At 46.9% G+C, this 25,228-nt stretch overlaps 1 protein-coding gene across 4 annotated transcripts in view; it reads right to left on the bottom strand.

Annotated features, from left to right (window-relative positions):
• Nucleotides 1-230: 230 nt before the first annotated feature.
• sema3fb (sema domain, immunoglobulin domain (Ig), short basic domain, secreted, (semaphorin) 3Fb) overlaps nucleotides 231-25,228 on the bottom strand; it is a 56,145-nt gene continuing 31,147 nt past the window's right edge. The window contains exons 3-19 of one of the 4 annotated variants that reach the window (XM_010882038.3): nucleotides 22,033-22,193; nucleotides 21,630-21,692; nucleotides 21,002-21,121; nucleotides 18,592-18,681; nucleotides 16,745-16,838; nucleotides 15,159-15,275; nucleotides 14,766-14,905; nucleotides 12,599-12,713; nucleotides 8,399-8,468; nucleotides 8,121-8,265; nucleotides 7,631-7,853; nucleotides 6,149-6,237; nucleotides 6,009-6,050; nucleotides 5,216-5,373; nucleotides 4,957-5,039; nucleotides 4,451-4,584; nucleotides 231-1,080 (exon numbers count right to left, since the gene is read on the bottom strand). In XM_010882038.3, coding sequence (XP_010880340.1) covers nucleotides 637-1,080; nucleotides 4,451-4,584; nucleotides 4,957-5,039; nucleotides 5,216-5,373; nucleotides 6,009-6,050; nucleotides 6,149-6,237; nucleotides 7,631-7,853; nucleotides 8,121-8,265; nucleotides 8,399-8,468; nucleotides 12,599-12,713; nucleotides 14,766-14,905; nucleotides 15,159-15,275; nucleotides 16,745-16,838; nucleotides 18,592-18,681; nucleotides 21,002-21,121; nucleotides 21,630-21,692; nucleotides 22,033-22,193 — 2,288 coding nt within the window. In that variant the 3' untranslated portion in view covers nucleotides 231-636. The remainder of the gene's footprint in view (nucleotides 1,081-4,450; nucleotides 4,585-4,956; nucleotides 5,040-5,215; nucleotides 5,374-6,008; nucleotides 6,051-6,148; nucleotides 6,238-7,630; nucleotides 7,854-8,120; nucleotides 8,266-8,398; nucleotides 8,469-12,598; nucleotides 12,714-14,765; nucleotides 14,906-15,158; nucleotides 15,276-16,744; nucleotides 16,839-18,591; nucleotides 18,682-21,001; nucleotides 21,122-21,629; nucleotides 21,693-22,032; nucleotides 22,194-25,228) is intronic. The other 3 variants (XM_010882039.3, XM_010882040.3, XM_010882041.3) reach the window with 3 other exon arrangements.

Here is a 25,228-nt window from a genome sequence, read left to right as displayed (position 1 = left end):
TTCAGAAAGGGGAATTCGACAATCATTTTGCACCCAAGTTCACAGGAATAATTGTCAGCTATCCAAGTAGTGGGTTTATTTGTACATCTTCTGCCATTGAAGTGAACGGTCATAATGCAGTGAGGGTGGGGTTACTGTAAGTTCAAACAATTCCTGGTGAGCCCAAAATGAGTACTGACATTCAGTCAAAGGGAACTGTTAAGGAGATGTATTCCAGTTCCGCTCTGACATTTCTCTACTTTATGATGACCTTCTTTCAGCCTTTCTATGCCAGTTTACATTCTAAACAGAGCTGTCAATGGCAAACGATGGAAATGCGATTTTTGTAATGACATTAACAACAATAATAAAATTAATAACATTTATAACAATATTTGCCCAAAAGGTACCTATACACAGAGCATTTTTCTATAAGTACAAAGAAATCCACAGAATGATACTATATACAACCTACAATAAATACTGTGTATCATATACTTTATTGTTAAAAGGGATGTGGGGTTTGTTTGGGGTTTATTTTTTCCAGTTCCATTTTGTTTGTAGTTTTTCCATTTTCTTTCACCTCATCACTCTTTAATTGAGTCTTTCCCAGATTCCATGGGGTGCCATTAAGGTTTGGCTCAGTTGAGAGACCTCTCATGTTTCCACCTCCTCCTCCCTCTCCTCATCTTCCTCCTCGTCGTCGTCGTCCTCCCCATGATGTCGACGGTTGCGCGGTTTCTTCTGCTCCTTGAGCTCTTTCATGTCTTTTCCCTTGATGGCTCCCATCATAAGGTCTCCCATCTGCCAGTAATCCTGGCAGTACTGATTGATCAGGCCCATCTCTGGCTGGCTCAGGATAGTCAGCAGATCCTTGTACTGGCCGGCGCTGGCCTGGAGCGGAGACGGACCCGGTTCCCCGCCCTCCACCAAGACGTTGTTGACGGCGCGGCCGGACAGGACCACCAGCTGCAGCTTGACCAGGGTGTGTTTGAAGTTCTTCTCTGTGGCGGTACACTGGTACACCCCGGAGTCGGACGGCTGGAGGGAGCGCAGCAGCAGACCCTGCTCCGTCTTCAGCACTCGCCCGTCCGAGCGCATCTGTGAAAAGCAGAGTGATAGAGAGTGAGACAAAGAAAGAGACAGGTGATCGATGCGGGTGGAAGGGGGAGATATAACTTGAAGTGACAAGGACGAAATAAGGCAGAATTTAGAGCTAGGGAAGTACAATCAGAGGGGCCAGTAACCAGTATCCTCTATTAACAACAGATCAGTGTTCTGACTACCTGTATGTACTTCCATTTAACACAATCCACATCAACCTGCGGTTAAATTAGGCCATCAGTTTTCTACGGTCTCTTGATGGATCCCTGAAACGTATCCAGCAATGTGATTAGGCGCTGACAGCTTTACACTCTGAATCAGATATAGGAAGCACGAGGCAACTGGGCTTGCCAATAGGGACAGGCAGCATTAAACAGAGAAGCCAATAAAACAGACGTTTCACAGTAGCTTCACTATTAAATTGGAACAATATAGCCAGAGGATAAGAAACTATGAGTTATGTTGATTTATGGATGGGCCCTCTGCTTGGGTACTGGGGCTGTATAGATGTTCTCTCTTTACCAGCTGGTTATAATAATATCAGTATCTGTTCTCTCCTTACCACCTGGTTATAATATTATTGGTATCAATGCTCACTCTTCAACTGGCAATAATAATATATACATGTTTAATTTAACACTTGGTTGTTTATAGTATTGGTATAGATGTTCTCTCTTCAACAAGTGGCTATAATAATCTATGTACACATGTGCTCTCTTTACCACCTGGTAACAAACAAGCATTTGTCTTTTCAACAAATGGTCATTTTAAAATATTTTAGTTATTTAACCAGGCAAGTTGATTAAGAGACTTTAGGTCCCTTGTAGCCTAAATATTTTTAATAATATGTATACATGATTTCTGTACACTTGTATACAGTAACTGGATATTATGAGGAAAGAGAGAGAAAATACTCTAACGGAACTCTTGCTCTGTCTGCCAAAACAGCATTATATCATTTAAAAAATATAGCCAGAATCAAGGGCTTGGCATCCCAAAAAGACCAAAAGAAGCTCATCTATGCTGTTTTCTCTAGTAGGGTTGACTACTGTAATGGCCTCTTAACTGGGCTCCCCAAAAAGACTGTAAAACAGCTGCAGCTCATTCAGAATGCTGCTGCTAGAATGTTAACCAGGTGCAAGAGAACAGAGCACATCTCTCCGGCTCTTAAAACTTTGTACAGGCTTCTAGTCAGTTACAGAATAGATTATAGTGGTGCTTTTAGTTTATAAATCACTGAATGGTTTAGTCCCCGAATAAATTCCTGATATGTTTGAATATAAACCGAGCAGGGCTCTTAGATCCATGAACTCAGGTAAGCTTGTAGAGCCCAGTCCAAACTAAACGTGGCCAAACTGCGTTTAGCAGTTATGCTGTACACAACTGGAATAAACTACCAGAAGATCTTTGACGTGCCCCAAGTGTATACATTTTTAAATCCAGGTTAAAAACACTACTCTTTTCACACGCCTTTGACTGAGCACTTAACTACACTGTTTAGCCCTGCAGCTTTTATAGCTTCCTATGTTTTTATCCTGTTTTATTATTATGATGTTGTTTTGATATTTTCATTTGAGTAGTCGGGGAGCACGTTGGGCGTTGTTTGTTACTGTGTGGTGTAGCTGTCAGCAATTGTCTCAAGCACATCCAAGGTTTTTTTTTTTTTTTTTTATCAATGAGCTGGTTCCTCTTCCTTGCCAATGGGATTTATTGCATAAATACCTGCCACAAAGCCACTGGAGATGAGGGTTGAGTTTAACTATAGGATTTGGGGAAGTCAGACTTGCTTGTTTTCCACTGTCAAGTCAGCTGTGATGCCTCTTGTTCTTCTGTCAATCTGCTCATTAGGGTGGTTGATCTGCTCATTTTCGGTGGTTGATCTGCTCATTAGGGTGGTTGATCTGCAGGTTTGGGATACTTATTTACTTTTGTGGTGTCTTGAGTACTGTGTTAGGCCTCCTTCTGAAGAATTGCTAATTGTATTTATGGTCAGCTTTTTTAGAGTGAGTATTATGTTGAGCTTAGTGACAAATATCTCAGGGACTCATCAAAGTCTACGAATAGGGTGATCATTGGCCTTGAAAGTTGTGCAGTTTAACTAGATGTTGTGGTTGTTTACAGTGACTCTTGGGAGCTACATCTGGTGCGAATAAGAGCTCTGAGCGTTTGGCTGAACAGTGACCTACCTAGGCTGAGTAGTCGGGCAGGGCCTTGTTCTCCCAGTGTATGCTAAAGTGGCTGCTATTAATTTGTCAGCTGCGACGGATCCTAGCTACGATTGGGTACCAAGGTTTTGAAACTTAATTGAAATGTATCCACTGTTTTAGAAACCCTGACTGATCAGTTGAAGAAGAGAAACAATTTCATCTAGTCTTCCTGCTGTCAGCGTGGTTTTGAAAATGTGAGGCTACTTCTTAGCTGACTATTAAACTTTTAGTTTAATAGTTATCAGTTTAATTATTTAGTTGGAGAGGACACCTATTGGTGTTAATGCTGACCACAAACCCCGTACTTTCCTTCACAGCATTCTGGCGTTCCACCTGAATGTATGAAAGGTAAAAGATGTGGAAAACGTGGTTGCTAATGACATTTCCTGTGCGTACAGTTTCAGATGCCTTTTTTTCTTTTGCCCTTCCTGTTGCTCTGGCTTTCACTCATGTCCCTCTAACTCCATTCATATTCTCTTGATTACTTACAGGCTCTGTGATTGCTGATGTTGGAAGAAGTCAGGTGATTTGGTTGGTGTCATGAGGTGGACCTCAAGTATCTTTTGGTTGGTACAGTCTTAGGTTTAAAACCTTATTTATGTTTTTTGATAAGTTGTATTTGTTTGAGGTGCTGTTGGGTTTTGTTTTGGGTCCTTATTGGTTTCAGATTTTTATGGGAGGGGGTGTTATGGCCCTCTCGGTCTGTCTGTGTCTCTTTCTGTCTCTGAGACAGACCCACAGGCAGCGATTGACACACATACAGCAATAGACATGCCTGTCTCTGTCGGTGTGTCTCTTCTTAACACTAACCAAAAACACTAACCACACCATCTTAACACTAACCAAAAACAGAAAAAAAAATGTTACTCATATGACTACTCTCACCGAATAGTTCATGTTATTTTAGTAGAATTTGCTAGTCAGGACTCCCTGGTTTGTCACCCTGAGAGAGCCGGGTTTTGACCAAACCAATTCTTTAATAACTATTCACAATCAGAGCAGAATTACTGCCGACACATAAACGTCACATACTGATGGTTAAAACATGTATTTTACTCCATGAAAAGATCCCCTGCCGGAGGTCACCTTGGTTAGTGGGTTTCCAAGGACTTAAACTAATAAAGCATGAGGTGCACCGTTCGGACAGCATGGTGGCTCACCTCTTTCCGGCGGTCACTGTTGTCCTTCTGCAGGTGCCACTTAATGGCCGCGTGGGGAGAACGCGCCTGGCACTCCAGGAAGGTGCTACTGCCCTCCACTCCATACTGCACCATCTCCAGAGTGTTCTTATTGGCTGACAGAAAGACATTATGGCAACCAGAGATTTAAATATCATGTCCCCACAAAAAACAGAAATCTGTGTTTTAATTCAGATCCTTCTGACAATGTCAGGTGTGATGCCATAAATCGGGAGTAGGCAACTCTGGTCCTGTAGGGCCGAAACTTTTCTGGTTTCATCCTCTCCTAAGAGGCTAAGAGTCTCATTCAGACCTGGGACATCAAGTGAGGGAGATTAATTAGCAGCTAGAGACACATCAAACAGAACTGTCTTGGCCCTCCAGGAGCTCTTTCCTATTTCAGTAATACATTTTGAGCCCTCTAAAAAAAGGGCCACTGAAATGTTCTAACCCTTCCACCCACTGGTAGTGACACATATTGGTCTCACCGTTGGAGTTGAAGCCCCTACACTGCCGGATGGGGTTCCCGTATTTGACGTCCTGCCTTCGGCTGCGTCTAAAGGGGTCAGACCAGTATTCCCGAATAAGAGAAGAGAATAAATTACCAAGCAAAGGGAAAGCCATTCAGCATGCCATACAGCCAGTCAATGTCCAGTGTAGCCACATTAACACATTGCATATAAATATGAGCCACTCAACAACCTACGGAGCCACAGAGCCATTCGAGCTGCTCATGCTGGTGCTCACCTCTTCTGCGAGACAGAGTAGCGGGAGCAGGACTTTCCGTCCCAGGCACAGTAGGGGTCTCTGGCCAGGCAGCAGTCGGCACACGCCTCACCGTACACGTCACAGCGGTGGAGGGCCAGGTGTGTCACGCCAACAGCCGAGGACACGTACAGCTGTTGCTGTGAGAGGAGAGGGTGAAGGTGGTGGTCAGGTGCCAGCTGGACACATCTGGGAAATATCTAGCTAATGTCACAGAGCCTCAGTGAACTGACAATGTTGACTTCATTTGATGAAGTCTTAGAACGACTTCAGTGCACGGGGGGCCAAGAGTCCCTCAGAGCTATAAATATGTAATGTGGTAATGGAATTGTTAAAACGTAATATTATTAGCTATTTGGAAGTTACAAGGACCTTGGGAGAGGTCATTTATTGTACAACTCTAGATTTCCATTATCCCAAGACCATTGTACCATCAGTTTCATATAATCAGCTGTTTAGAATTCATAATTCTGGCAACTTCAGTATGAATGAACCCTTTTTTAAGAAAAGGTCATTTATTGTATTTCAACTATATCAGTAAGACAAAACCAAAATGTAATGCATTCTCCATATTTCTCTATTCATTGTGCTGACCAGACTGCAAGTCTTCTGTGAATTATGATGGGAAACATTAGTTCCACAGCTGTACACATGGAGCTCATGGCAGTCCTAAATAATTTCCCTTCAACTGATTCACTCCCTGGACAATATTTGATGTGAGATATATCTATTAGGTACTCTTTCATATTGGGAACTGGTTTCTAAAGAACCTTACCCTTTTCGATGAGATCTTCATTGTTGTAATGGGAGTGGGAACCTGAATGGTGGAAACAGTGTGTCAGCGCGTTGTGATTCATTGAGTGCACACCGAGAGAGACGGGATGGAAATAGAAATAAAGGAGAGCGAGTGCTCACCTTGAACACCTCAACCTCCTCCAGGACCAGCTCCTCGGTCTGCTCGTCGTCTCGAGGCAAAACGATCACCTTCTGAACCGTCCCCCTGTCTGTGGCCCAGGGGGAAAACCTCAGAGTTAATACTGCTACACACACCTGTTGTAACCTGACACCACCTGGGCTTGTTGCCTGTCAATCAAACAGCCCTCACTATCCCCTCCTCTCAGCCTACTCGTGTTAAGGCTAATCGTCATTCCAGCAGATTTTTCCACACAGGACTCTTTTCTTTCAGACATCTCTCTCTGTGTTCACCCCCCCCCATCCCTCTCACTAGCTCTCTGTGAAATGCCGTTCTGGAAGGGCACTTCTCCATGTGACTCTGGGAGGCCAGAGGTACATACTCCCCCAAGCCAGTCCAGCCGCGCCTTGTTTGATTTCTGTACCGAGGCATTCCTGAGCGCAGGATACCTGACTGACAATGTGCCCCAATGCAGTGCTGAATGCGTGTTTCTGGCAGTGACTCAAAGGACAGACATTCCACTCAGGACATAGTGGGGCACGCTGCCCTCTTCTAAAAACCCATTAGTCTGCCAGAGAAGCAGGAGAAAAATGCACACAAAGGGGAGAACTCGCTGCACGTATGGGCTGCGCACACTGAGGGAATGATGTCACTTCAGCTTTTGAAAGGTTCAAAGGAAGGAGGCAAAAATAAAAATGTCTGCCCCTGCACCGCACCGGTGGTGAGATTAGTGTGATGGATTCCCTTTGTGCATCCTCCAGCGCCTGGCGCCAACCCCTTCCCCTACCCGGTCCCTTTACCCCGCAGGGAGACGATGCCATAGCGTTTACTTCAAGTGAATGAGGACGCTGTGTGTTAAACATTCATCTTGACAAACAGGGTTTGGAAGCGTTTCTCCTGGTGATAAACTAAAAACGGGAGAAACAATATGAGGCTGTCGGGTTTTTAGGAGAGTACATGGGCACGGATATTTGAATATTACGATGTATGAATGGATGTTGGTATTCCTACATCTTCCTACAGTTAATTTTTTTATTTTTACAGCTATATAATTTTTTATTTTCACTTTCAATTGTATGATCCAATATGCAAATTGGCCTCATGGCAATGACCCTGTTTGGGATAGTTGAAGTTCAAGACATGTGTCCTCCAAAACAAATCTTGCCAAGCAGTTATCCCACTCCTCACACTACCAGGACGTTTGCCAGGACATTGTAAAACAGGGGTATTCCAATCTGGCCCTCGTAGCCAGTTCCACTCCATTTTTTCATTGCAACCCTCTAATCAGGGAACTATTCAGACTTAAGACACCAGGTGGGTCCAATTAATGATGACGTATAACAGAAAACCAGCAGGCTCTTGCCCTCGTAGGGTAAGATTTGAATACCCCTGTTGTAAAACCAGGTAAGAAGCGAGACCCAATATGACCATCTAGGCTAATTACAGTGCATTTTCCATGATTATACACAATAGTGGAGACCCACCGGTTCCCAGGAACAGAACTTCATAGTTCCCGTCTGCGGCAGCCACCTGATCTACTGTAATGGTGGTGAACTCGTACTCCACGTTGGTCCGGACCACCAGGGGGCGCTTGTGTATTGGGTACACAGCGTTGTACATGGTGGGGTGGTTCCTCATGAAGTTGATGACTTCGTCTGGGTAGTCTTTGGTGGACTTCATGTTGGGGGTGAATGTTCCCCCAGGGCACTGAAGGTGACAACGAAGAAAGCATTAAAACCCTCCACTTCAACAACGTCAACTGGCATAGCTTAATGCAAGACTAAGGGAAACTGTGGCACAAATTTCTATCTACGTGGGAGATTTGACGACTCTCAAAGCAGGAGGCCGGTTTTGCCGGGTATGGAGGCAGATGTTTGTTTCCCACTTGACAGACAGATGGTTTCTATTTGCGGTCTCTGGGTCTGTTATGCCAGCTTGGTATGGTAACTCGGGGTCAGGCAGGATGAGACTCACCGTTCCAGGCCGAGGGTAGGGGATCTTTCCAGTGTAGGCCACCCACTGGTAGTTGGGCCCCTCTTTGTGGGCAAAGGGTCCATTGAAGACCTGGCGGATGTCAGCCATAGAGTAGACGCACACCGCAGAGCCTTTGAACACGGAGCTGTGAGGGGAGGGTAGAGAGAGAGGGTGAGAACTCACCGGCTTAACAACAGACAGATATAAACTGAATAAGAACATATAAGAAGGAAAATAGATTCCAATAAAAGTGTCTGAGCTCAGGTTTGGCCACTCACCCTGAGACCGAGAAGACTCCGTAGATGATGGGGTTCTTAGTGTCATGGGTTGGCTGTATATAAACATCGCCTAAAAGACAGATAGGTGCAAAGGGGGAATCACAGCATTGAAAGTAGAACATACAGAAGAACCATCACTTTCTGCAGCACACCGCTGATATTCCAGTCAACCCATCACAATGTTATTCAGTGAAATACCCAAAAAGGACGAGCAGATTCACATAATGTCTCTGGTTTCTGACTGCAGGTCAGAGAACTGTCAAGGTTTGTTTTGCTTAAAGAGGTCGTGTGACTGGACCGCAGTCAAGCTGTGGCTTGATAGGATTGGAGATAAGCTGGCTGGGGTCAAACCCAAGATGAAAGCAGGAAAAGATGTCTTCCTCCAGGGTTTTACTACTGACATCTAGTGTCCTTCTGACGGAAATTGGAGCTGTCAGCCCACAACAAATCTCTATGAGTAAAAGGAAACTAACTTAGACAGGAAGGACTTGAAGGTCAAGGTGAAGGGCTATAGTATTGCACACAATATAATAAAATAATACACAAAGCAGCAGAGAAAGAATCTTGTAGAACCATGTAGATATAGATAAGAAAATAGCAATAAAGCCCACACATCAGCCTCTAGTCTTGAGTAAGATGCCAAGATTGCAGTGTCACCTGTGAGTTTTCTCCAGAAGTGGAGTGATTTTATACCCGAACAGACGCTTTCCCGTTCCTGCTTCTGGGACTGAGTTGGGTTGGGAGGGGTTTTGTTTGTAATCTCTTCAGAAAGACTAAATCATACATCACACACAGAACCAGAGGTCCCAATGAGAAATGCCACATAAGAATGGGACCTCTGGTTAGGTCCCAGGTGGCCCTAGAAGGACACCCAAGAGACGACGAGTAATGGTGAACACAGATCCAGAAGACATAGGGCCATGGAGATGTGCCTACTCTCTGACCCGTCGACCACGCACCTCCCAAAACCCATGTCTGTGGGGGAGAGGCCAGTCCGCCTGAGAGCAGTGGGGGAGCTGCCGTTGGTCAGTGGATAAAAACGCAGCATCTCTACATCAAGGGGCAGTACAATCTTCCGTTTGTGTGACCGGACACATTTCCGTCCGCTAAGTTTAGTAATTTAACATGAAAAGGTTCCCATCATTCCGACTTGAAACGCGCAACAGAAACACCGTAGAGGTGAGCGGACCTGGGGAGTACAGAGTGTGTGTTTGTGTCTATAGTTATCAAGGGCTTTCTCAGGGGAAAGTACACCTCACTCCCAAAGCAGAGGATAACGAGGGGGAGTGAAACAGGGCAAATGGCTTTTCTTCCTTCCTAAACACCTCTTATCCTCAGACACATGCTTCGGCATACTGTATTTATGCCCACGCACGCACACGGACACACAGCAGTGCACACACTCCATGGCTTACAGCTGCTGAAGACCGAGCGGCGGAACGGTCACGGGTTGCTACAGAGAGGACTGCCTTGGTTGTCAAACAGCAGATGAGCCCCTCTAAGAGACACACCTGTTTCCTCAAAATCCAACACACTACAAAACGTTAGAAACAGACCAATCAGAAGGTCAGTAACTTCTACAAATTTATTTTTCAGTAGAACTATTCTGACAAGTCACAGAGTTGGGGAGGCTTCATATTTGCATCTTAAGTGGTCTGACTGGATCCAGACTCCAAAAATGCCCTTTCCCCTTATTACTTTTTGTAAGGAAATTTAAAAAAAATGTTGGTTTCTGAAGGAGTATTGCCTTTTATAACTCTCTTCTCTACACTCTGTCTTTATTCCTCTGAAGCAGTCCTGTTCATTCCTTCTAGTCTTCTCTCTGAAATCCATGACTAGGAGTGTGTTAAATGTTACAGCTGTGAGATTTAAAGTAACTTCTAACAAGCTCAAGCTAATGCAATGCACCTCTTTAAATATATCAAACCATGCAGCCTAAATGTTTTCAGTATCCCTGTAGCTACATCATTACTTTGACGGCTTAATTTTGACAGAATAAAAGCATGTGCTTTTAACACAAGGTGTTTTCATTTACTGTGATTAATTAAGTTCTCAGGACGAGCCACATCTTATATTGTTTCCAACTGTAAAAACTCTTAGAGTTTCACTACAGGTGTGAAAGGCTCAAGAGACTTTTCAGTAATGACCCAATGATCATCTTTCCCTTAATACCACACTAATGCAGACAGGACATTGACGGGAATCTCATATATTAGTCTCAACATTTTACTAAACCCAAGTAATCAGGTGCAATATCATTACAGTATATAAAGCAAATATGCCCTGTAGGACAGCAACCAGCCTGCATTTACAGTACCTGTCAGGGGTTAGTAGGGCCCAACTGCCATCAGGTCAGGGGCGAGTAGGGCCCAACTGCCATCAGGTCAGGGGCGAGTAGGGCCCAACTGCCATCAGGTCAGGGGCGAGTAGGGCCCAACTGCCATCAGGTCAGGGGCGAGTAGGGCCCAACTGCCATCAGGTCAGGGGCGAGTAGGGCCCAACTGCCATCAGGTCAGGGGCGAGTAGGGCCCAACTGCCATCAGGTCAGGGGCGAGTAGGGCCCAACTGCCATCAGGTCAGGGGCGAGTAGGGCCCAACTGCCATCAGGTCAGGGGCGAGTAGGGCCCAACTGCCATCAGGTCAGGGGCGAGTAGGGCCCAACTGCCATCAGGTCAGGGGCGAGTTGGGCCCAACTGCCATCAGGTCAGGGGCGAGTTGGGCCCAACTGCCATCAGGTCAGGGGCGAGTTGGGCCCAACTGCCATCAGGTCAGGGGCGAGTTGGGCCCAACTGCCATCAGGTCAGGGGCGAGTTGGGCCCAACTGCCATCAGGTCAGGGGCGAGTTGGGCCCAACTGCCATCAGGTCAGGGGCGAGTTGGGCCCAACTGCCATCAGGTCAGGGGCGAGTTGGGCCCAACTGCCATCAGGTCAGGGGCGAGTTGGGCCCAACTGCCATCAGGTCAGGGGCGAGTTGGGCCCAACTGCCATCAGGTCAGGGGCGAGTTGGGCCCAACTGCCATCAGGTCAGGGGCGAGTTGGGCCCAACTGCCATCAGGTCAGGGGCGAGTTGGGCCCAACTGCCATCAGGTCAGGGGTGAGTTGGGCCCAACTGCCATCAGGTCAGGGGTGAGTAGGGCCCACTGTCAGGTACAGTATGAAATGTATGTAGTTGCTATGGACAGCCTATGGCTGGGCTTAGTCTGTCCTCTTCATTAAGATGGTGTAGCAGCCCCTGCTTTTTACACATTTACAGCTTTATTGAAACAATATCCTGAACCATGCCCTAGACACGTGAATTTCTGGCAGCTTTCCACACTCCTCGAAACCCAGAGAGCACAGCAGGCCTGTGTCAACAAAGAGCTGCCTAATAAAGACACAGTCATTCATAACCCCAGAGTGAATACTCTGTTTGGATATCCTTTCATTTAATTGGCTGAAATGGTCATATAGAACGACTGAGAAGAAAAGCCTTCCCATTTCACTACAGCGATCAAGGGAGTGCATGACTAATGCACACGCAAGCAGAATTAATCAACCATGACCTCCGCCGTAGATCAATTAGGCACAATGCAGAGCACACTGGGGCTAAAAGCCGAGGTCAAACAGAAAGTCACACAAGCTTCTCATTCTTTAGGTTAGGTCTTGAGTAACTGTAGGCTCCTTCGCAGAATCAGCAGAACCCTCCTCATTCCAATGGTTTATTTGGAAGCAGTGAGACAGAGAGAGACAGAGAGAGACAGAGAGAGAGAAACAGACCGAGAGACAGAGAGGGTAATGGACTTGACATTCCTGCCTGGCTATCCGATCTGTGGGCCAGGGGGCAGCCAGTTCCTTATATCCACTCCGTTACAGCAGGGGAGCACTTCTCAGGCAGCCCCAACTGCACAGCTAGGACATAAGGAGCCTTTGGTTTGAAGACATCTGACAGAAAAACAACAACAACTACACTTCCTGTCGAAGCGTGCCGGTCGGGCCGTATGGGGAACGAGAAAAGGGAGAGCCAAGGAGGAATTCGCTATTAGGGGCGGGGACTGGGTGCAATTGTATTGTGGGTCGGTACCAGTGTTCCAACAGTCATGATTACACGGGTCTCTATTCGACATGGCGAATTCAACACACGCCACAGGCCAATCGGTTTCTCAGTCCTCGCTTCAGTGTGGATTGTCGTAACTGCATGACGAGGTAGGAAGGGAAACTCACGGAGCTCGTCGAAGTGCGTCTCGATCCCGTCCGCACCAGGCACGGAGCAGATGAGCCGGGCCTTCAGGAAAGTGCTCCACTTGTTGACCAGGCAGCAGTGTCCTCCGTCATCGTTCTGCAGAGCGCCGGGGAGCGCCGGGGAGCGAGGGAGGAAGAGGGGGCGACAACACAGTTTTATTACACACACACTTCGCATCCTCCTTCCTCACAGGTGGAGCCCCCCACAACTCACTGTACATATTTTACGAAGCAGTCTGGTTTGGAGAGAGGGCCAACAAACGTTGAGGAACGGTTACTTGTGAAGGGGTGAGACCGTAAACACTGTCCTCTTATTTAGAGTGTCTCCCATCTGTCATGAAACTGGGCCAAATTCCATCCCAGTAAAGGACAGCCAAACCCAGTAGATGTGATTTAGAGCCCTAACCAACACATTCCCCTTAAATCAGGTTCCACATTGATGGGGAAAACAGAGTGCCGGGTCATATATCTAATAAAATATTGCTGGGCAAATTGTTTTAAGCAGATATCATTGTGTGCTTGCTGAAAGTAAAGCACAACTTTATAAATCTGTCACGTAATTATTACTTGGATTCAGAACTACTTTCCTTTCAGCTACAAACATCAAACCTACATTTTTTTGTAACCATTCCTACTAAATAATTAAGACTGCTGTATCCCCAATAATTTCAATAGCAGACCATAGGATTCAGCACTGCTAATACTGCACAGAACACTTCAGCTTCATGTGTGCCACAATGTTTAGCAGCATTTATATTTCAGACATGTTAGCTAGGTAATCTAACAAACTGTTGCTAATATTGAACTAGTCATACCAATTTTCATGTTATATTCCAGAAATAATGGCCATTGGCACACAAAACCTCTTAGCTAGACAATTGTTTTTGTTAAATGACCTCATCAAAAGCACTTTCTGTGAGTGCAAACATGTAAGGTTAACATGCATGGTTTGCACCTATTACCAAGTTCTATCACAATAACTTTTTCAAATGTAAAAAACAACTACATATTACTTTAATTCTATTTAAAAGTAAATTATGACTCAATACCACTTAACATGAATCCTATGAAAGCCCAATAACCACCATTACTGCCACCACCACTGCCATTATTACTGTAAATACTGCAAAACCTGCAAACGCACAACACAAACTTCTGCTAAATGTCCTTTTCATGCTCACGTTCTAGGCCTGTACATACTTCACACAACATAATACACACATGTATTCATACTAAATCCCACACTGCCATTTGATATCGCTTTCACACACTTTGTGCTCCATTTTCAGAGCAATTACACCGCGCAGTTGTTCATGTTTTTCGGGTACGAGGAGCGTGTAACGCCAATAAAGTGAACCGTAAGAGCATCCAGATGTCTGTGGAAGTGAGAACGGTCCGAATGCAGCCCGAGGGGACCCATGCAGAACACGCGGACAGGGGGTCGAGTGTTTGTGTGCTGGGTCGCCGCCTGCCCTACTCAAATAAACACAGTGGTGAGGAGCTGAAGAACTGGAGCATGCATGCACGCACGCACGCATGCACGAGCTCAAGTGCACAGTCAAACGCACGCACACGTGGCAACTGACTGAGTAAACACAAGGCTCTGTATGTTTGTAAGCAAAGCCCTGAAAGATGCACCTTGAGACCAGGATTTACCCAACAGGGACCAAAACATTGTCTGCTGTTTATTTTTGCCGACCCCACCACGTACCACTGGGGGGGTTGGGCACGTAGCTTCGGGAAGATGGTGCGGTCGGAGGCGACGGAGATCGAGGCAGTGGACAGCCGCTTGGGATGGTTCAGAGGCTTTGGACTTTACTTTACCCGTTAACTGAATACCTAACATACTACAGCCTTTAAAGCTTTGAGAAAATCAGTCAGCAGAGGTCAGAGGATGGTAGGGTCGTAGGTCAGAGTACCATCTCATGGACTGAGGCCTGTATTGTCCACAGAAGAGGTTAAATACACTTGGATTTCAGTAAGTCAGTGTTAGATAAACACAATCTGTTCCACACCCAGAATGTCCCGAAACTGGGTCCTTTCCCATTCTTAGCAACACTAGGGTCTAACTCTCATGTTGTGCATGTCCCCTGTGTTTTAAATTGAATGCTGTCTCATTATTTCATCCCTCTCGTGAGGCGGTACTCACCAGACATATCCGACCGATACGGGCCTGGGTCAGAGGACTCTGACCCATCTCAGCAGACTTCTCCCGGAAGAAGAAGTAGAGCTTGTCGTCATTCCTCTCTGCACTGTCAGGAATGAGCTGCACATGAATGAAGGAAGGGTCTTAGAGAAAGAAAGAGAGAAAGAAAGAGGAGAGAAATGAAGAGATATATATGGTGGAAGTGAAGATGACATTGAGCTAATATAATATCCCTACAAACAGTCTGCACTTCCTGTTTATTAACGGCACTTACTGAGGATTTTGAACACATGATTATTACTATTAGTCGACAACTGGCACTTTCAGACCATCCCATGCATGAATTACAGAACAATAAACATACAAGCGCAGACAAGGTTTGGGTTTCTTATTTACCATTTAACCATCTGGAGTTATACTGATCTGTACGCATGGCCGTCTGTTTCCCAGTCCGAAAGATGGCAGAGTCCGTCCCCATGAAGTCAATGTAGACCCCAGCATAGAGCTCACCATCTGAGAGACAGGGCACAAGGAAGGTAAGACCGAGAGCGTAACCAGCAGAGCCAAATCATTTGACTCCAGCCACACCCTTGGCTTAAAAGACTGAGGCTCTCCTTTCACAGGACCCCACCCCCACGCCAAAATTAAACCTCAGTCCCCAGCAGGACTCCCTGGAATGACCTTAGAGCCCAGAACCTCTGGGCTTTCAATCCCCTCCTTCAGAAATATGTCAAAACTGTCGGTGTAGAGGACGTCTTAGAACGAATACCATCAGATAGTGGCACATAATAACCCTCATCCACATGCTGAAGCTCACACCATTAGGACAAACAGGCTAGCCACTAGGCTTAATGAGGCCCACACAGAGGAGGCCGCCCTGGGCCTTGTTAAGCTGTGGGGAGGTCCTCCAGTTGCTGGTTTGGCCTCACATAACAGCAGGTGTCCCGGCGTGCATTTGGCAGCCCCGGAGTGTTTTCAAGGGTGGGGTTAATGGGACCACAGTGGCTTAGGGCAAAAGGCAGCAACGACTAGCATGTGACCGCTCATATTCTCCGGTCCTAAGGAACAACTAGAGTCAATACAGTGCCGCTCTGAAGTGACGCTTAATATCCAGGGGTGGGGTCAACTGAGACGTTCGAACGTTGGGGGGGTCAAAGTAGTCTCCAGTCCTTAATCCTTGCTGTCAGTCGCCCCTAACTGATGGACAACAGTCCTCTATTTCCCTCCTGGTTCCACCCTGGTCAGCTGGCGGTGCGCTAACGCGGGAAGGCGGCGCTGACCATTTACACAGACTGTCCCAACCCCACAGGAGTCAGGATCAGTTTACACTGGAGGCAACTGTGAGATCCGCTCCGGGCTGACTGACCGAGGTGGGGGTGGAATGAAGACACGCCGGCTTCACGGTTCCTTTCAGGAGATCCACGCGGCTCTTACCCGCACCATGCCACTGATGTTACAACAAAGTCGCCAGGCATCATTTGACTGTTCTTCGAGCATCGGCCAGGAAAGCCAATTATCGGATGTCTACCACAAAATATGATTGTGTTCTTGGTATTTTTCCATTGGATGCCACTAAGCCACTGTGGGAAAACATTAGCCTATTAGAACACTGAACCCATTGCCCTGCGCCCACAGCCCCTTGGGTTTTAACAGGACAAACTACTTTCTGATTTCATCATCAGAGATGAGACGGGGATTCCATTGCTATATATCTTGTGGGAAGTTGGCAAAGAACGGAAAAAGACATCTGCCAGAAAAGAGTATAGGCAATAAAACTTTTTTTATACATTTAATGAAGAAGGTCAAAAACAATTGAGGGTGGGGGAGAAGTTGGCCATTTTTAGTTGGGAAGCAATGAGCATGTACAGAGTGTATTAGCTTCAATATGAGAAGCATGGGGGCAAACTGGATCATGTGGACTGGACTAGGGGACCTCTCCAGCCATTCCCCCGGCCCTGTGGTCAAGTTTAGATGATACTCACTGATCAAAGCGGAGACGCTGTTGAGCTTTGGGTCGTAGGAACACTTTCCCTTCCCGGACTCCACTTTACCCGGCTCCAAATGCCATATGTATTCCTGAAATGGAAAAATCATAAGAAAGAAGCAATAAATTCACAGTGCTCTTGGTCAGTGTCACTGATTCCCTGGAGGAGGGAAAACAAGGCAGTGCAATATGCTGCTAGGAGGCCCTCTGGGGGCTCATGAGGCATCATAGTTTATGGAAGATGAAACCGAATAATGAGCGTGGAATAACGGGCGTTCATACAAGACAATAAAAACAAGATCTCAATCCTACTCTTCTCAGTCCCGCTATTCTGGTGCGGTGAAATGTCAGGGGGGATTAGAGGGGGTGTCGGGGGGGGGGGGGGGTGACGGGTGTTCACCTCCACCGACTGTAGGTGTGTGTATGAAGCCCTATAACACAGCCATCCTGCTGCCTGGAAAAAAGGCATGGAGAGCGGCTGGGATGACTGATGCCAGTGACACCTGGCATCTTCGTTCACAGCACTGAAGGGCGGCAGGTCTTTGGATTTGCGGGAGGGAACAGCCAACGGCATGCCAGGACATGCCCCGTAGTGCCGTAACCTTTCCGCGAAACCAGAACAAGTCAGTCACCCAAAGCTGCTCTCCAATCGATGACTGAGGGGAGCGGATAAACGAAGACATCCCTGTCCTCGTCCATCAACACCCAAGCGGGAGAAAGTTTGGCGCTTGCCAGTGGCTCCGACGCACGCCCTTATGAGATTCCCTCTCGCCTTTGATTAAAATCAACCAACCGCACATACATCCAAAGGTGTTGGCAGCTCCAGGCAGGAGACGCCAGATGTTGATGTGCACAGGTCACCGAAGGTAACATGTGCCAATGGATATTCTCTGAACGTGTGTTTGAATCCCTTTATGAACGTTATTCTTTCTCCCCAAACAGAGGACTAAATGTTGCATGCAACACATTCAAAACAAGGCTGAGAACATAATGGCCCAGGCTTTCAGAGGGTGAAGCGTCCCTTCCTGTGCTGCGAATGGTGGGACAGTTCAGACATTGGTGTAATGCTCAGCTATGCGGGTCTATTCTTTTCTCCAACTTCAGCACGGTGACAGTGGGCTGGTCTGCAGTGGGAGCCCTGTGGGAGGAGTTGGCCCACATTCCATTGAAGAATCAGAGGGTGTGGCATTATGTGTCCTCTGAGACAGGAGGACACGAAAGAGATTAATTTATCTACCACAAAGGCTTATTAGAAAGAATCTTTCCGCAGTGATATCTAGGTTTTAATGTGTGAATCCCCAATGACACATCTACTGTATATTGATTGTGTACAGCGTCAAAATGTTCTAGGACCTGGTGTTGCAAATAGCTAAACGCTGGACATTCATTCTCCCACATGCATAAGAAGCTGGCACCTTCCAAACTGAACTGAATCGGAAAGCGACAGAGCACTCAAACGATGACTGACAGAAAAACGAACAAATGAACAATGAGAGCAAAACACGACAGAAAACCAAAAACCAACAGGCGCGTGAGCGACGAGCAAAGATGAAAAGACGAACAGGGTCCAAAGACGGACATGCTTAGGCGCGAGCGGATCAACAGTCCTCTCCGCCAGCCAACTGACGGTGACAAAACAGATGGGTTGGGGAGACATGCACAGCCCTCCCCGTGCTGAGAAAACCAAGAGACAGAAAAGAGATGCAGATGCATGGCATGCCGACCCAGGCCCCCTGGGTCCACGGCGTACCCAGACTAGCCCGCCGGACCCATGCGTCGGGGCAGTCGGGCAGGCAGACCGCCCCGGGGCGGCGACGGGCACCTGACCCAGAACCCACACCCCACCTTTAGTCCCAGTGTCTCGGAAACCGCGTGGGGTTCGGCAGCCCGGCTAGCCCTCCCTCCATTCTGGGGCATCCGCAGGTGCATGGCGGCCTGGAAACGGGAGACAACCACACATTCTAAGCGTTACGCGGCCTGCCGCGGGACAGGAGACCGGATGTGAGCTTGGAGTCTCTGTGTACTGATGTGACCACGGCGACGGTCGGTAATGTCATGTAAGGACGTCAGACGTCCTGTGAGGAATATGTGTGGATGTCTTATTCCCTACGATGCAAGAAATCAGACAACTTCACCAGATGTCGGGGGTGGGGGGGGGGGGGGGGGTAACTGGCAAAATTAGTTCTGTGGCCCGTGGCAGAGTCTGTAGTGTCTCACTATGGTACATGGATTCATCCTGACTGGAGCCACTGTCAACATTTGGCTTTTCCACACAATACTAGCCATCAGAGCCACTTGTAGGCTACCATTTATTCATTAGGTGTTCAGAGAATATTTTCAACAGCTGGGTGAATAAGAGTGCCTGACTATATAAGGGCTTAGCAACAATATATCTAGACGTCTTCAGATACACATATCAAAGAAGGTTCCTGGCATGTGGATGTGTGTCCGTGTGTGTAAGCATGTCAACGAGACGATGAGCACAGTTGATTTCTGGCATTAGGAAGAGTTTTGCCTGGTTTCCTGTCTGGAAAAGCTGCGTGTAGAGAGGTGTACCATTTCAGATCTCTGTTCCCCCACTTAACTCCGGACGAGAGTAGGAAAAGTGAGAGCGAGAGAAAGAGTGCGAGAGACGAACGAGAGGGTTAGAGGACTCCCGAGAAAAGGCTGAGCATTCTGTTGACACGAAGGGAAAAAGAAAAGCCAATTCATTAATTCACTATACATAGAACATTCCACCAGGGTCGATAACTGGAACCCCCTTGGCCAATTATCTAACGTCTCAGACGGTACGGACTCGGACTGGGGACTGAGGGAGCAGAGCCAACTATGGGAAACAAAGGACTGCTGCAGCCATCAGGGGGTGGATGGATGGATGGACGGTGAGGGGGCTGGGGGGGTGCGACCCGGTGGATAGGGTGTGGGCTGGTGGATCTGGAGGGTGGGTGGATTCCCCTTTATTAGTATGGGTCATATGAATCCATATGAAATGGCGCAGGAATGTGAAAAGCCCGGGGGCCTCCTCCTCTGTGACATGCAGGATCCTCAGAGAAGGAACATCTAGAGTCCTGCATCGGGTCGGTCACCCATGGATCCCCACGGGAAAACAAATAGATCACTCATAGGGTGGAATATCTTTTTTTTTCTCCAAATTTAAGGTTGTCTTGCGGTTCAGAACTACAATTTCTGTGTGTCAGAAACGTTTTATATAAAGATGAAACTTTTTTCCCCCTCTGACTGGTGTGAAAGATAAATCAGCCCGACACGCCGAGGCATTGGAGCGGGAATCGTCCATATCCCTCACGTGTGAATGACATACGTTGCTGGGTAGCCTAAATAGAGCTCTACTTTTCTAGCAAGCATTTCAGTGGTGTGAAAATGTCTAATTTAATTCCATAGGGCGAAACAAAAGGTTATCATGAGTAAATCCACCATTGTGCACAGGCGCTGCACTAGGGAATTCCCTGCCTTTATTTGGAAGGTTTCATGGATAAAACAACAACCTGGATGATCATGAGTGGACATTCTGCAAAACGTGGAAGGAGTGTACTGTACATAGCACTGTAACTTAAATGGCTCAAAGAAGCAGACACTCAAATTAAAGCAGGAGATTGAAGTTAAGAATAATAGATGAATTATGTCTGGAGGTATGAACACACTGATATTCTTCGGAGCAGAAGTAACCAACACGGCCCGGGTGTGCCTCCGAACAACTGGCGCAGGCCTCTACCTCTGTCCGCATTCTGTTTAAAAAAACCCAAAGCCCTTGTAAAGAAAGTGTTGTTCCTAAAGCGGAGGGACTGGGGGGTGTTGGGTGTCTCTGTGAGAGTGTGCGCGCGCGGGGGGGCTGAAACAGGGCAGCGCTCTGGGGTGGTAACGCCTGGCTCCAGGAAACTCAGGACCTCCAGTTAAAGACTGAGACTAAACAGGCAGCGGCGGAACAGTCATGCTAACAGGAACAGCGCGCCGGGGACCCCAGATGTGGACGGACTAACAGCTGCCGAGGTCAGAGACCTAAAGGGTTAGATAATGCCGGAGGTGGGAACGCAGGTACAACGCAGAGAGACACGGGGGGGGGGGGGGAGGGAAAGAGGTAGGAAGATGAAGGGGGGGGGGGGTTAACTTGGGGGTGTAACGGAGAGTCAGTATGCAGACGATGTTTACAGACGAGGCCGTTAGACTCCCTCCTTCACCACTAACTCCTGTTGCCGTGGGAACCCAGATTCATGAAGACAAAAGGTGCGGAGCTCCAAACCTGGGGTCTGCGTCCTCGGTTGATGTAGGTACAGATGGGGTTGTAGGCCCCGGTACCGCAGACATACAGGTGGGTCCGGTTCCAGGACTCAATCAGGCGGACGAAGTTTCCACACTCGCCCTGCGTGGGGACAAACAGAGAACAACATGAGGGGACTGTCAGTGTGGTACCCATGAAGAACAGCGGAGGCCCACAGTAGATGTGTAATATCATTGACATGTCAGTACGTCGAGATGCCAGTACAGTCATCTATTCATCCACACCCGACACTGGCAAGTGGCTGGCCTCCTATGAGCTGTTCGGTGCCAGTCCAGCCCATTTGGGCCAGACAGAGAGGAACCAGTCTTTTATTGGGCCAAATTAATCCCAATTAAATTCAGCCTCACTTAATTGGGGCTTAAGTCCTTATTTGTCAAGCTAAAAACTCAAGCACATACTAAATTACAAACCAAACTAGCAACAGACACACACACACACACACACACACACACACACACACATATGTGAGTTGTATTGAATATTTCAGAATATGTTATCGATAAATACAGAAAATACATTTACTGCATATTGTGGAAATGTAACTTGCAAATCATTTTTTGGGAGACTAAGAGTCAACTTAAATACTCACATTGGTGTCCTTCCCACTTAGAATGCACTCGGTCTTCCTCTGCTGGGAGACAGGCCAGTGGACCTGAGGGGAGGGGCAGAGGTCATTTGCAGCAATAACCCGATCCATCGCTCAACCCGTTCTACATCGCTGGACTTCAGGCACGTCAGGCTAAAACCTGCCACAGGGATATCCACCCAGACTACTATTAGCCCCATAGGAACGCTCACATCCACATTTTGTTTTTACAGTGTTTAACAACCCCTGACTCCAGAAAAATGGTGCAGTCCGACGCAAAGTGGAGGTGGGCTCATCAAAACTTCCAACCCAGGGCAGCTAAACGGGACATATGACCCTCAGGGGTTGTTTCTGAGGTAAAGGGATGGTACAACAGAGTGAACGGTTAGCGACTGTCAGGTCTTACAATGAGCGGTTCCTTGTTGATGTCGTGCAGGTCCAGGGACAGGATATAGTCCTTGCTGCCCACGTACATACGGTCGTGGTCCTCGTCCATGCGCAGGATACGGTAGTCGGATGTGTTGAGCAAGTAGGCAAAGTGCTGGGCTGTCCCAGTGGATCTGAGCTCTGCAGAGAGAATAAGGAAGAAGTGGGAGGGGGTTAACCATTAAGAATGGACAGCTGTACACAAACACATTTCCCACAACAAATGGAGAGAAAAATAAATCTCAGAGCTGTTTAAACCCAGCCAAGTTCGATCAGAGGGCATTCTGCATACTGCTCTGTCCTGCATCGTACACACACGGGAGGTTTGTCTGATGGCTTTTTAAAAATCGCTTTTGAAACCCAATACACCAGATCCGCGACAACTGTTGCAGTGTCTCATTCTCTCGACATCTCAATAATGTTTCTGAGGGTGGACCTTTCTAAGAAATCGTCACTCCCGTCGACTTTCGTCCATGACGCATGTCAAATACGCTCGTGAATTGTGTCAGGACGCTTTCCTCTGGTCATCAGAAGGTCAGACTGTGTCTTTTCTGGCTACATTAAGAATGCATTTGGCGCATGTTTCCATGTCAAGGGTAGCAGGATCCTTCGTACAGACCCTTCCTCCCTGGGAGTGTTTGTTCGATACATTCTAGCACAGGTCAGCGGCCAGCGTTGCTTGAGAGGCAGGCCGTCTCTCTGCTTGCTCGGGCCCCTCCACCAAAGACAAACAGTCTTCAGCAGGGTGGCACTCATTTACAGCAGCCTGACAAACACTGAGCTTCACTCTGTAAGCTGGAATGTCCAGTTAAGTGTATACCTTTATTCTATTTAGGTGACCACCAAAAGTAAAAACCCTTTCATTACTTTAAATGGTTAAACTGTTGTGAGGATTTTATTTTTTTACTGATCACAGATAGGAAACATGGAGGTCCATTTAAAGTATTTTAATGTTCACATTCTGTACTTAGGTGTGCATAGGATGATGTAAAAAAAAAAAATATAATAATAATAATAATAATAATAAAAGGTCCTGCTGAAATGCCTCAAAGTTAAAACCAGCACAATGTAGTGATACAGCATAGCGATGAGAAATAAATCTGTAAAACCATAACAGGCGTGTGCAGTTTTACATTTAATCCTCTTTGTGCCAACTCGTATAGTGAACAATAATACATTCCTGTGTCTGTCTGGCTGTTTCTCAGGAAGTCTTCTGAATACCAAAGACAAGGCTAGAGCCATCCCCCATGTCCCCCATCAAACCACAGGACCTTTAAATAAAACTCCACCCTCAGACGTCAGCTCTCCACGGAATCTGATATTACCGGCCTTTCATACTGGGTCTAAATTTAACTTCAGGTTACGTCAATAACCCAGGATTAATAGCATTAGATCTGCTATATTTGTGCAGTTTGATTTAATAAGTGTGCCTGCCAAAGGTCTGTTTATAGGTTGTCTGTATGATTGACAGCTGTCGGGGGCCTATGTGTAAGAGCTGCAACATGTGGTCCCAACCTGTGATTATTTGTGTTTGAGAGTCGGGTTGAGGGATGACTCCCCGTACTCCACCTCTCTTGGTGTGTATATATATCACTGGTAATGAGCTACCGAACGGGAAGTTGAATGCGCGTGCACGCACACACGCACACATACATACATACATTCCAGGGGCCACTTTTTTGAACCAGCTTGTCAGCAACTCCTCAGTGTTTTGTTTGTTTTCCAAGAGTAGCTGGATGTGACTGTTAGAGGTAGGGAGAATGCTAGAGAGCAACAATAAACCTATAGAGCTCTCTGTATCCAGCTCTTGAACAGGTAATCCAAACCCATAATCACCTGATAATGGACACATACAATCAGTTAGAGCACACCAAAGGGTGGCAACCAACACTACACCACACCAAACACATGATACATTTAAAACTTCTACAGCAAGCTTCCCAAATTATAATTTTCAAGAGGAAATATTGATAATACTAAATAAATGTATGCTCTAGATAAAAAGTATACCAGGCTGCAAAGTATATTACATTTCACCGATCAATTTAAAGAATGGATAAGACAGACCTAACACTCTCCTTAGGCTCGGGTCGAAATGAAACTCAAGCATTACAAAGAGGAGGAACATATTGTTTTTGTTCTAACATTACAGGCCTTTCTTCTGGGTTTGGATTAAGCTCATTTGTAAAGCCAACAAGCCCCAAGGGGTTCTTGTATCCGTCAGAACTTCCTGGTGTCCTGTTGGATGTAAATACACATGAAAAAGGATCTCCTCTCCTACCAATGGCCCTCGGCTTAGATGGACAGAGGTACCAAGGAGTGGGCTCATATTAAATGTTGATCCAGGCTGGACTCCACCACCCTATAGAGGCCAGGCCACCTGTGGAAACAAGCACACAAGGCCTGCAGAGAGACTGGGCAAACACCATCAACAAGTGACATCACCCCAAGACAAAAGGAAAATGTGTACAATTAAGGAGTATGGCCATTTTAGACCAGGCGACTTCAGTTGCACTGACAAGCGGGAGTGGAGATTTGTTAAAGTGTAGAGGGAACAGGATCCCAAATGTTTTATGTTTCACTTCATTCAATGCCTTATCTGTTAACTCATTGTACACTTCACTCAAGAGGTGCTCATGCAGGTTCTCTCTATAGGCCAATGCAGGACAGGTGTGCGATCCAAGAGAGTGAAGCCAGGACAAGGTCTCTGTGCACGCCGGGCCAGGGGAGCTTTAGTACCAGAAGGGGCTCCCCGGCTGAACCCTTCAGAGGGCTGTTTGCCAGCCGCATTAGGGCATGACAGCATTTCCACCACACAGACTTAGCCCCGGGATTTGGAGGCCTGGAGTAGCGTAAGAGCGTATCTATTAGAGCCAGATAAACTCTTAAAGTAGTCCATTACTGCGTGAAGGGTTTTAGCTCACTCTGGGGGGTCTGTGGGACACAAAGGAGGGCTTTGTTTCGAGAGCGAACCAGTTTCCCCAGTGGAATGGCAATGACTGTATTAGTGGGAAAAGTGAGACTGCCTGTTGCTGGTGAGGGAACCTGATCTGTGTAATCCTGATCCCACACACACACACGCACACAAGCAAACATTACTCCCATGAGCAATGGTGCGCAGACATGAAGGTGACCCCACTGTAGATTGAGCACTGGATTCTCAGCATAGGTTCCGC

Source organism: Esox lucius, chromosome 17 (assembly GCF_011004845.1).
Source record: "Esox lucius isolate fEsoLuc1 chromosome 17, fEsoLuc1.pri, whole genome shotgun sequence".
In the NCBI taxonomy this organism is placed as follows: Eukaryota; Metazoa; Chordata; class Actinopteri; order Esociformes; family Esocidae; genus Esox; species Esox lucius.
This window is presented reverse-complemented; position numbering and strand designations above follow the sequence as displayed.